The sequence below is a fragment of the Ursus americanus genome, chromosome 19 (assembly GCF_024610735.1).
Source record: "Ursus americanus isolate L20-20 chromosome 19, mUrsAme1.1.p, whole genome shotgun sequence".
NCBI lineage: Eukaryota > Metazoa > Chordata > Mammalia > Carnivora > Ursidae > Ursus > Ursus americanus.
In genome coordinates this window covers 47,515,344-47,528,089 of record NC_142145.1, presented here as the reverse complement: position 1 = coordinate 47,528,089, position 12,746 = coordinate 47,515,344, and the positions used below count along the sequence as shown (strand labels likewise).

General features: G+C 36.7%; 1 protein-coding gene and 1 pseudogene across 9 annotated transcripts in view; one reads left to right on the top strand and one right to left on the bottom strand.

Moving 5' to 3' along the window:
* The window catches only part of ESCO1 (establishment of sister chromatid cohesion N-acetyltransferase 1), a 71,909-nt gene that overhangs the window by 18,990 nt on the left and 40,173 nt on the right, over window positions 1-12,746 (bottom strand). For all 9 annotated transcript variants that reach the window (XR_006776900.2, XM_045781929.2, XM_087869935.1 and 6 more), the window contains one exon: window positions 11,938-12,069. Coding sequence is in view for 8 of the 9 variants with exons in the window: in XM_045781929.2 (XP_045637885.2) it covers window positions 11,938-12,069 (132 nt within the window). In the remaining variant the exon portion in view is untranslated. The remainder of the gene's footprint in view (window positions 1-11,937; window positions 12,070-12,746) is intronic.
* On the top strand, window positions 2,122-8,936 carry LOC148108512 (translation machinery-associated protein 7B pseudogene; annotated as a pseudogene).

The following is a 12,746-nucleotide window of genomic DNA, read 5'->3' as shown; positions in this document are numbered from 1 at the left end:
CATCAAATTCCCCTACCTTGAGAACCACTGGCATAAACCAATTATCATTATCTTTGGTCTTTTTGCTAGATTCTTGCCTTCCTACCTCCTTTGCAGCTAACGAAAGGAACTTTGTAAGAGCTTCTGGAAAAATGCTGTCCTTCACTGATAAAAGGAAAAAGCCACCTGAAAGACCCTATCTGATAGGGTACCCACCCTGACTAACATTCTTGCTTTAAATTTAAACATGGTATCTGGACTACAGCAGTCTACTTTAAGGATCATGAAGTGGTCCTTCATAGCTATGAAGCCAAAAAGTCAATACCTTAGGAGAGGAGAGCACTGAATGAGAAATAGCCAGCACTCATGATGACATGGTTGAACTGCTGGATGAACAACCCTAAAACTATGTTACCTCCAGACTTCTTAATACATAGCCTTATGATTTAAGCGGTTATTCGGGTATTCTGATATCAAAGGTCCACTTGAATCAGCTCTTCTGATTAACTGACCCAATTCTCCCAATTTTGTCAGTTAAAAGAACTTCTATAATTGTAACATCAAAATCTATTACTATAGGGATAATATTTCTCATAAGATATCCTTGGGTCAGAACTAATGCAAAGTCAAACAAGAGGAATTATGAGTTTCTTTTCTCTCCTGTCATTCTCAAATACTATGGAATCCTAAACAGCTCTTTATTAGGATTCACCAATTTAGTTTAGCACTTTTCAACATATGTAGTAGTACATTTCTAGTATGTAAAAAATATTTTGTTTGATGTAAACCTTATCTCAAGGTTATGTGGGGCTTAGGACACAAATATACGGACCTCTTCAATATTGGTCATCATTTTTAAAAACTCACGGTCCAAACTCCACTCACTCCTATACCCAAATATAAAGAGCCTCCATTATTGAAAAATGTTCTCAAAATGTATATCTTTGGGAGTTACAGTCCCAAGCAGGATAAAGCATGTCACAGAAGATCACTATTCCTCTTTTAATAAGAAAATAACCAATAAACTAAAAGCCATGTTTTCTTTAAAAGCACTGAAGAGCTGTGGATTGATTTCCAGAGATGAACTAACACTTTCTAGGTGAGCAGAGACCAGCTGCCATTTTTATCCTAAGACACTGACCAAGCCTGGGAGCGTAAGCAAGAAAGAAAGACTGCCATAGGCAGAGGACAAGGAGAAGAGTGCCCTGTGGGACAAGAAAAATCAAAACCTTAACGACTGAGTTAGCATGGCTATCTGAAATATGGAGGAGCTTCAAACACAGAGACAGTTCTCCACCAGTTATCTCACAGGGACATCTGCTGAGTTGAGATGGAAGGTACAGAGAGATCTGTGTACTGTCGAGTTTAGATTCTCAATTTCTTCTGGAGAGAGGCACCTGATCCCAACCTCAAAACGTTAAAAACAGAAATAGATGGGAAAACAAACTAAAATTTCATCCCAACTTGATTCTTTTTTTTTTTTTTTTTTTTAAGTAAGCTCTACGCCCAACATGGGTTTTGAATTCATAGCTGTGAGATCAAGAGTCACATGCTTGGGGTGCCTGGCTGGCCCAGTCCATAGAGCATGTAACTCTTGGGGTCATGAGTTCGAGCCCCACGTTGGGGGTAGAATTTACTTTAAAAAAATAAAATAAAAAAGAGTCACATGCTCTACCAACTGAGCCAGCCAGGCCCCCCAACTCAATTCTTAACTAGATCTAAGAGACCAGCCCCCACTGCTTGACAAAGGATAGGTTAAAGGATAGCAGAAAGGTTAAAATCTTGGGGAAAATGAAAGGGAAAGCTCTACTTCAGTCTCTACTATCCTTTCATACACAATGCCAATAAAAATGCCCAATAAAAATTTTTGAGACTAGATAGGAAAGCTAAATATTGTCAAGAGGTCAGTTCTTCTCAACTTGATCTACAGATTCAATTCAATCTCAATCAAAATCCCAGCAAGTTATTTTGTGGATACTGACAACATGATTCTAAAATTTATATAGAAAAACAAAAGAGACAGAATAGCCAACACGATAGTGAAGGACAGGAACAAAGTGAGAAGACTGATGCTACCTAACATCATGACTTACTATAAAGCGCACTTTCGGTGGCAAGGTCTGGGGAAGGGGTGAAGGCACTATGTCCAGCCACAAAGGTGGCAAGAAGAAGCCCCTGAAGCAGCCCAAGAAGCAGACCAAGGAAATGGATGAGATAAGGCATTCAAGCAGAAACAGAAAGAGGAGCAGAAGAAACTCCAGAAGCTTAAAGCAAAGGCCATGGGGAAGGGACACTGGCTACAGGGGGAATTAGGCAATCTGGCAAGAAGCGAGTTGTTCCTTGTGCCTGAGGCAATGGTGATCCTTAATTCCATTCCTGTTTAAACATCTGTAATCACCTGTTGCCACCTACAACTACAATGAAGTGTTGTCTTAGATCCTGTTGGACATTTAAGAATAAACTTTTGTAAAAAACCAACCAATCAATCAATCATTTAAAAAAAAGACATATAAAGCTAGAGTAATCAAGACAGTTTGATACTGGTGAAAGAAGAAACAAATAGATCAGTGGAACAGAACAGAGAGCCCTATAATAGACCTATATAAATACAGCCAACTGATTTTTGATAAAAAAGCAACTGCAACGCAACAGGAACAAGACAGTCTTTTCAACAAAATTTGCTGAAACAAATGGACATCCACACACACACACAAATGAATTTAGGTATAGACTTCACACCCTTCACAAAAATTAACTCAAAATGGATCACAGAACTAAATGTAAAAGGCAAAACTATAAAAATCCTAGATAATAACAAAGAAGAAATCCAGATAACCTTCAGTATGGCAATGACTTTTTAGATATAACACCAAAGGCCCTGCACTTCATTAAAATTAAAATTAAAACTTCTGCTCTGCAAAAGAGACCATCAAGAACGTGATACGACAGGGGCGCCTGGGTGGCACAGCGGTTAAGCGTCTGCCTTTGGCTCAGGGCGTGATCCCGGCGATCTGGGATCGAGCCCCACATCAGGCTCTTCTGCTATGAGCCTGCTTCTTCCTCTCCCAATCCCCCTGCTTGTGTTCCCTCTCTCGCTGGCTGTCTCTATCTCTGTCGAATAAATAAATAAAATCTTTAAAAAAAAAAAAAAAAGAACGTGATACGACAAGCTGCAGACTGGGAAATAAGAGATAGCTGATAAGGGCTATTATCCAAAAGATACAAAGAATTCTTAAAACTCAACAATAAGAAAACAACCAACCAACTAAACAGTGGGCCAAAGACCTAAACAAATGCATCACCAGACAAGATATACAGATGGCAAATAAGCATATGAAAAATGCTCCACATCATAGGTCATCAGGGAAATGCAAATTAAATCGAGATACCACTACACCTATTAGAACTGCCAAAACCCAAAACAATGACAATACCATACTCTGGCAAGGACATGGAACAACAGGAAATCTCCTTCATTGCTGGTGAGAATACCTAATGGTACAGCCACTATGGAAAACAGTTTGGCAGTTTCTCACAAAACTAAACTTACTCTTACCATACAACCCGGCAATCACACTCCTCAGTATTTATGAAAAGGAGTTGAAAACTTGTCTCCACACAAAAGCCTGTACCTGCACATGGATGTTTATAGCAACTTTATTCATAATTGCCAAAACCTGGAAGCAATCAAGATATTCTTCAGTAGGTCAATGGATAAATGAAATATAGTATATCCAGATAATGGAATATTATTCAGCACTAAAAAGAAACAAGCTATCAATCCATGAAAAGATATGGAGTAACTTTAATTGCATATTACTAAGTAAAAGAACTCAATTATGAAGAAAACTATATACTGTATGATTCTGACCATATACCAATCGGAAAAGGTGAAACTATGGAGATAGTACAAAAGCTCAGTATTTGCCAGAGGTCAGTAGGAAGGCCAGGGTAAACAGGAAGAGAACAGGATTTTAACGACAGTGAAACTATTCTGTATGATACTATAATGGATACATGCCATTATAAATTTTTCAGACCCCATGGAACAGCACCAAGAGTGAGTCCTAACAAAAACTATGGACTCTGAAATAATAATGGTGTGTCAGTATAGGTTCATCAACTATAACAAACGTATTGGCATGAGGATACTGAACATGTGTGTGACGGGGGAAGGGTAATGTATGGGAAGTCTCTGTACTTTCTGCTTAATTTTGCTATGAACCTAAAACTACTCTAAAGAATAGTCTATTAAGGGGCACCTGGGTGGTTCAATCGGTTAAGCGTCTGTCTGCCTTCGGCTCAAGTCATGATCCCAGCATCCTGGAATCAGGCCCTGCACTGGGCTCCCTGCTCAGCGAGGAGTCTGCTTCTCCCTCACCCTCTCCCCCGACTTGTGCTCTCTGTTGAGCTCTCTCAAATAAATAAATAAAATCTTTTTTTAAAAAGTCTATTACCAGAGGGGAAGGGCAGGAAAACTGAATGGGAAAAAAATCAGAGAGGGAGACAAACCATGAGAGACTCTGGATCCAGGAACCAAACTGAGGGTTACAGAAGGGAGGGGGTGGAGGAATGGGATAACCAGGTGATGGGTATTAAGGAGGGCACCCGTGGTGATGAGTACTAGGTGTTATACGCAACTAATGAATCGTTGAACACTACATCGAAAACCAATGATGTACTATATGCTGGCTAAATGAACATAATAAAAAAGTTTTTATCAGCACTAATAAATAAATAATAAATAAAAGTCTATTAAAAAAATTTAATGAGACCATGGACATAATTAGGAAATTATGATCCAAGATCAAGAAGAAAAAAGTCAATAGAATCAGGCCCAGTGATGACCCACATGTTTGAATTAGCAGAAAAGAACTTGAAAATTTCTGTAATAAATCTTAAAGATTTTTAAGGACAACTTGGACAAACTAGGGGCACCTGGGTGGCTCAGTCAGTTAAGTATCTGCCTTCAGCTCAGGTCATGATCTCAGGGTCCCAAGATCCAGCCCCACATCGAATCGGGCTTCCTGCTCAGCAGGGAGCCTGCTGCTTCTCTCTCTCCCTCTGCCTGCTGCTCCTCCTGCTTGTGCTCTCTTTGTCAAATAAATAAATAAAATCTTAAAAAAAAAAAAAAAAAAAGGAGGTAGACAAACTATGTGAAAAGGATTTCCACAGAAAAACTGAAACTCCCAAAAATGTACATGCCGTGATAGAAAGATTAGAATTACTTTCATATACATAAAGGAAAATGTATCTTACATAAAATTTTGAAAAGAAACTGAAGAAAAACCACTGGTATAAGATGATCTATAATAACCTCTTACATATTATAAGAAAAGAAGTTAAATTACTTTCACTATTTTTCTGAATGAGGAATGAACCACTTTAGCACCAAAATTCAGTCAGGTATATAATTCCATACGCAAACCTAGTTAATAAACCTTTACCTGCCACAGTGAATTCAAATTTGGGCTGCTTTTATATACTTTGAAGTACATTACTAGTAGTTTTATTTTGCCTAACTTGTATCAAATATACACAATATATTTCATGTCTCCCCCAGAAGGGGAGTATCAATTCCCAGTCAATGAAGATGAGAGTTGCCAAAGCCCAGAAAAATGTTCTGGTCTAATATCATTTTTATATGAGATAGCTGAGACTCAAACACTCTTGTTTTGTGGCTTCAGATCAAAATCTGCTCTTTAATTCAGTGTATTTGTTGAGCCCTTACTACACACTGGCAGGTGCTATTTAAATGTGATAAACAGAGTATCAAGGACTCTGCTCTGACAAAGCTTCTACTCCAGTGGGAGACAGACCAAACAAATTTTCACAGTGTGGAAAATGATCTAAAGAAAATGACACTACTGCTAGAGTAGGGAGACAGGGAGCCACTTTGTACTGGGTGTTCAGGGAGGGCATCTCTGAGACTGTAAAACCTAAATGAAGAGAGCTGCTATGTAAAGATGTGAGAGAAGAACAGTCCAGGAAAAGGTAAAGTAAATACAAACACACTAAGAATGGAATGTGGCTAGAGTGATTAGGACAAAAGATATATATATGAATGGAATATAGCAAGTATCGGTAAGAGTGTTGAGAGATGAGATTAGAGAAGCGGGAGTATGTGAGGCCTTGATGCCACAGTAAATACCCTGGATTTTAGTGTGTGTGTGATGAGAATTCACTGGAGAATTTTAAATAAAGGAAGGATATAATCTGATTTAAGTTTTTAAAAGATGGTTGAGACAAAGACCATAGGGAAACAAAAATGGAAACTGGGAGACCAGTTAGGAAAGCATTACTAGGCAGGAAATGATGACAGCTTGGTTTAGAGTAGAAGCAGTGGACATGGAGGATTTGGAATCCATTTTGAAGGTGAGATTTACTAATGGTAAGTATAGGAGTATGCTTTGAGTATACTTCTTTGAGTATATGGAGTGCAAAAAGAAAACTGAAGGATTATTCCAAGTTTTCAGTCTGAGGAAATGAGTTAAATGGTGGCACCATTTCCAGAACTGGGAAAAGTAGAGGAAGAACAGATTAAAAGTTTTTATTTGCCACTAGATACGTTATAGGTTCTCCCTTCCCCAGAGTTTGTAAAGTCTTTTAAAAATGTGAAAACATGTTGCATGTAACATTCTAAAGGCATTTTTCCTCCACTATGTGGCCCTCCATACCAAAGCAAAATTAATTTCTGACTAAGATCTGGAAGTGCTGCTCCCATTCTATATTTATGTATCATAATATTTTAAGTCTTTAAGATACAACAAAGTAGAAAATTTAAAAATCAGGGTCAGGAAAGAGATAAACAAAAACTTGAGATACAAAATGTTTGGTAATTTTTTTTAAAGATTTTTTTTTAAATTTATTCATTTGACCCAAGGAGATACAGAGAGAGAGCATGAGCAGGGAGAGAGGCAGAGGGAGAGGGAGAAGCTGACTCTCTGCCGAGCCAGGAGCCCGACGTGGGGCTCAATCCCAGGAGGCTGGGATCATGACCTGAATCGAAGGCAGACGCTTAACCATCTGAGCTACCCAGGCGCCCCTGTTTGGTAATTTCTATGTAACAAATTCCTACCTGTTTCTAAAGACTATTTCTCAATTTTCAACGCAGGGTATGATAGACTTACTTGTAAGCGGGGAAACAAAAAAAAAACTCATACCATTCTCTAACCTGGCTCTCAGTCCCTCCTACAAATATACCTACCTGCTCCCTATTCCCCAGTGATGCCAGAGTACAGTTCTAAGGGCCAATGCAGCTTTGCTTCAGACTCCTTTCCCATTCCCAAGATTTTAAAATCTCTATTCCTGAGGCACCTGGGTGGCTCAGTAGGTTAAGAGTCTGCCTTCGTTTCAGGTCATGATCCCCATCTAGCCAGGTGTCAGGCTCCCTGATCAATGAGGAGTCTGCTTCTCCCTCTCCCTCTGCCCCTCCTCCCCCCACTTGTGCTCTCTCACTCTCTCTCTCAAATAAATTAATATTTTAAAAAGATAAATAAAATCTCTATTCCTGCTCTATTACTTCTCTTTTCTTTAACACCCAGTTTCCTTTTGCCTAATCACCTTCAAAAAGAATACAGAAAAACTATGTAGAAGTACGTTAACATGTATTCAAATTTCATATAAAAGTAATTAAAGATTAAGTAAGAGTTCCTGGATCATGGTTTCCCTGACTCAGCTTCCTGTAGCAGCACTAACGAGAACTCTCTTTGACAATACAAATCTTCTACATCTACTAACTAATAAGGTAGCCTCCAGCAAGATGTGAATTTGACTACTGAATACTGGCTAGTGTGAGTGAGGAACAGCACTTTTTTTTTTGAAATATGTAACAATATCTCTCTTTTATTTTTTATTGAAGTATAGTTGATACACAGCATTACGTTACTTTCAGGTATACAACACAGTGAATCAACAAGTTTATTCAACTCCATACATTATGCAGGGCTCACAAGTGTAGGTATCATTGGTCACCATATACTATTGCAATACCATTAATTATATTCCCTATGCTGTACCTTTCATCCCCATGAGGAGGAACAGCATTTTTACTCTGATGGTTTAGAACTACCGTACTGGAGAGTGTAGCTCTATAGCCAATCAGGAATCTGTCAAATCTTTCTACAGTTTTTCTTGTCAATTTCCCCTTTTCTACCACTGCCACAGTAATCCAATACCACACTCACCACTACATGTACTACTCTCTCTTTTTATGTCACTAAAATATTATTTCTCAGAGTGTCTGGGTGGCTCAGTCAAGCATCTGACTCTTGGCTTCAACTCAGGTCATGATCTCAGGGTCGAAGACTGAGCCCAGCCCCACATGGGGCAACGAGATCAGCATGGAGCCTGCTTAAGATTCTCTCCCTTTCCCTCTCCCTCTCTTTTGCCCCTCTCCCTTTCTAAGTAAATAAAATCTTAAAAAAATAAATAAATAAATTTAAATTTTTTTAAATATTATTTTTCTCCCTACATTCCACCAGAACATCATTTTAACATTATTTCAACTTAACTATATCATTTACAATGCTCAAAACTCGGTATCTAAAAGAAAAGAAAGAAAAAAGCCCAAATGCCATCAAAACCAAAGTATCACAATCTGATCTGATGCATTTTTCTGCTCTTATTACCTATAAAAATCTGATTCAGTAAGAAAAAAAAATTTACTCATTATTCCCCACAAGGATGTTAAGCTTTCTCATTAGCTATAATATGCTATCAATAAGAGATGACCTCCTGTGTCTATTTAAAAAAAAAAAATCTTAAGAAAACAAACCCTTTTGATCACTGCTCTACCAAACTAATTATCACATCTGAATTGTAAAGCTAATTTATAATTAACTTTAAATAATTAATAATGACTTACTGCTTTAGTAAGTCTTACTGTTAACTTTTCATCGCTTTCAGGCTTTGCTCCTAACCTTGAAGGCAAGGGCTTATCATACACCGGGGAGTAGAGCCCTCCACGGAGCATTCATTCAGTCAGATGTTAATTAATTCAAAGGCGATAAGGAAGGAGGAAGAAAAAAAAGATTAAGGTAGGAATTTCTCTGCAAAGAACCCAAACATGATTCTTTGGCTACATTACTAAAAGTTCAAAATATAGCTGAATTCCAGATAGGCCCCAGGCTTGGCAACATTCCTCAGTGCTCTAGGGGGAGTTTTTCCTGCTTTCTCTTTACATCTTTAGCAAAGAGTACTCCCAGCTGATCAAGGGAAACTGGTGTTTGTAGGTCTAAACCAGAGTCCACGGGGTGCCTGGGTGGCGCAGTCGTTAAGCGTCTGCCTTCGGCTCAGGGCATGATCCTGGTGTTCTGGGATAGAGCCCCACATCAGGCTCCTCTGCTGGGAGCCTGCTTCTTCCTCTCCCACTCCCCCTGCTTGTGTTCCCTCTCTCACTGGCTGTCTCTCTCTCTGTCAAATAAATTAATAAAATCTTTATAAAAATAAATAAATAAACCAGAGTCCAGGCTCCTCCTGAAGCATTAAGAAGCTCTTTCCTAAAAAGCTTCTAGTAAGTTAGATAAAATGCATTTCCTCAAATGGCCTCAATGAGGCAGATGGGGTACTATGAAGGAATAGAAAGCATCATCACTCTTACCCTACCCCTACCAAAGAGGGTAAGAAAAGGAAAAAAAATATTTTAGCCAGCCAAAAAAAATAGGCTCAGTGGGCATCAATTTCTATGATGACTAAGTAATTTAAATATGATTTTAATCTTTTGAAAAGGTCTTTAGCCATTTTTAACTGTTACAGATTATTACCATGTCTAAGGGAAAATTTTTACCCTAAGGAAAAGCTATTTATTTTCTTAAAAATGTTTGATTAAGACTTAAAAAGTAAAACTCACTGGGATCTAATTAATTCTATTTTTAAATAGTCTTAAGTAGATCAAAACTTTATTTTCAGTCCCCGAACATTGTTCATTTTAAAATAACACCAAATGACTTCTTTTCTATGTGCTTCTCTCCAGGAAACATAAACAGATAAAACTGACATTTTAAAATCAGATGTTTTCTCAAACACTCTGAGTGCTTAAACTTCAATTATATATCAATTTTTAAAAAGAAGGAAAAATGTGCTTAATGCAAAAACACAATACTGGCTGCTCGTTAAATGCACACAAAGGAAAAGCACCACACTAGGTGCCCAATAAATGTTTAATGCCCCAACCCCAAATCCAGAGCTGTAATCACAGCAGAACACCTTTAACGTAATATAGGTTTTCATCCTCTCTCCATACACTAAAAAAGAATGCTACAATGTTTTGGAGGAGTTTCTACTTTAGACTATGCATACCTATATCTGAAAACAGCAAAAGATAAGAATTTTGATCCTCATGTCAGCAAAGGATGGCCAACTGCTAAACTCAATTCCTTCTCTTGAGCTTATTTCAAAAATAATAAAATAACCCATAGCTCTGTCCCATCAAAGTGGGGGGGTGGAGGAGGAGGAGGAGGGCTGGGGCAGGAATCAATCCTCCCTAAGTTGCTACACCATTTTATAGTTTTGCAAGAGCCAGAATCTGTTTAGAAGGTGATGACTCCATCTTGTTCCATAAACCAGCTTCCCTTGGTATTGTGGAAGTGCAGGCTACATATATCCGTATTAATTTCTTTACTATTACTCTCACAAACCTTAAGATGAAGAAGTAAGCCTTTTAAATCTAATATAAAAGTGATCACAAGAATCAAATGATGTAAACTGAAAACTCATTTAAACTAACTTCTACCAGATTTATGTATATTAAATAAAATGTTTTTGCCCCAAGTATTCTGTAATTTCACTGATAGAATTATTTTTGTTTTCAAGTTGTAAGGATATTGATATAGTGAAATTGGAAAAGTACAAATTTCAAACAATAAATCAATATCTAGCTATAGATATTTTATGCCCACACAGCTTATACTGCATTTAGTTAAGTGACAGAAGGGGGTGTGTGTGGAAAAGGCAGATCAAATAAGGAGTATAAAGGATCACCACAGTAGAGAAGCAAAAAAAGAAAACCCTACCTATCTTGGGTAGAAGTAACTGGATAAATGAAACAATGAATATGAACCCTTCAACCAAAAGTAAGGATACAAATTTTACTGAAGCCAATAAAAATCTTTAAACAATCCAACATTGTGTTGCTTATGTAAAAGCCTATATGAAATGAATTGGTGATCTCAGTTCAGATATCCTGGAGGTCTTATTAATGTGAGTGTACAGTACTGAAGGTAACATGTATAGAATAAAAATAGATTCCATTTCAGATATGGGTAAACAGCAATTACATTAAATTACTATTTTCACAAGATATCTGAAATGGTTCAAAATTATTCAAAATTTTGCCATTTCCAGAAATAACTATTAAATAGTACCTCAATTGCACATACATTGTGCCTCAAATGCACGTACATTAAAAAAATATATACTAAAACATATTTACTTTGTGGGATTTTTTTTTAAGTATACAGCAAATTCTGAGATCTTAACCTTCGAGAATTTTTCTTCTTTAATTTTATAAAGAAAAACTCTCATGATAGCAAAGAGAAGGTAAAGAAAAATTTCCGAACCATCTACTTGGTATAATATATATCATTAGCAGCTTTCAGAAAAAAAGAGCTAAGCTATTATGAATATTAAATAGGCTTATCAACAGCTAATAATTATTAAAGAAAAATTTTTAAATACTCAAGCTGAATAGCATTGTTAGAAGAGGTGAGGTACAATAATTACTTTAAATATTATAACTTAAATAAAAAATCCCACAACATAAACCAGGCAGAAAAAGTTAGCTGGTTTTATGTTTGGTTTTGTTTTAAAATAAGCCAGCATATATACAAGGGCTTTGTATAAATTATCACTTATCTAAAAACAGAAATTTTTTAATGTCTTAAATTTTGCAATTCATCTCTTTAAGATCCTGACCTAGTTATCTGATACTGCATTTTAGAAGCCATGAACTCCACTTACCACATATTTTACAGCACTTATAAACTGGTTGTGGAAGAGCAGATGCTGTGTTTCATCTTCTGGATTTGAAGCTGTGTAAAGCATGCCACAAACATTACAGGAAACTGCTCCAAATCTTTTTTGTCCTGCATCCTATTTATAAAAAACAAACAAAAGGGTTTTTTCCCCTTCCAAAGGAATAATTCCACAACAGCCTCTATAGCTATAATGGGAACATAAAGTGAGAAGTATTTAATCTATAACAAAAAATAGTGTTGATTAAAACAGAAGACATTAATCCGTGAAATCTGTGTGTAATTTTACTAAGAACTGTTTCCATTTTAGTAATCTGATCACTTGCTTCACAGCATTTAATAATTGAAAAGAACTGAGAAATATCTTTTAACACTACAATCTTAGTCCTAAAGCACCAAACAGGAAATATTCTACAAATAAGAACAAAGATATATTCTGTATCTGCAATAATTACACTGTTAAAGCTTAGAGGAAATAGTTTTTCACAGACTCATTTTTTTAATGTCTTAAAAGTATGTTCTTTTTAATGGTTTTATTCTAGTTTATAGATATTAGAAAGAATATCTGGATGTCACCAGAAACTCCTGAGAAAAGGTAATATTAATTTTTTCTATTATCTTCATATTTAAAAAGTACAAATTACAATAATCTATTCTCCAGTAATTCATAATTGTTCTGTAGAATAGTAACTGTTCACAAAATGTTTTCTATTCTTGTTCTTATTCAACAAGAAATTTTTAGCAGTATGGTCTAAGTCTTAAGAATAATCAACTAATAGAGGCATCTGGGTGGCT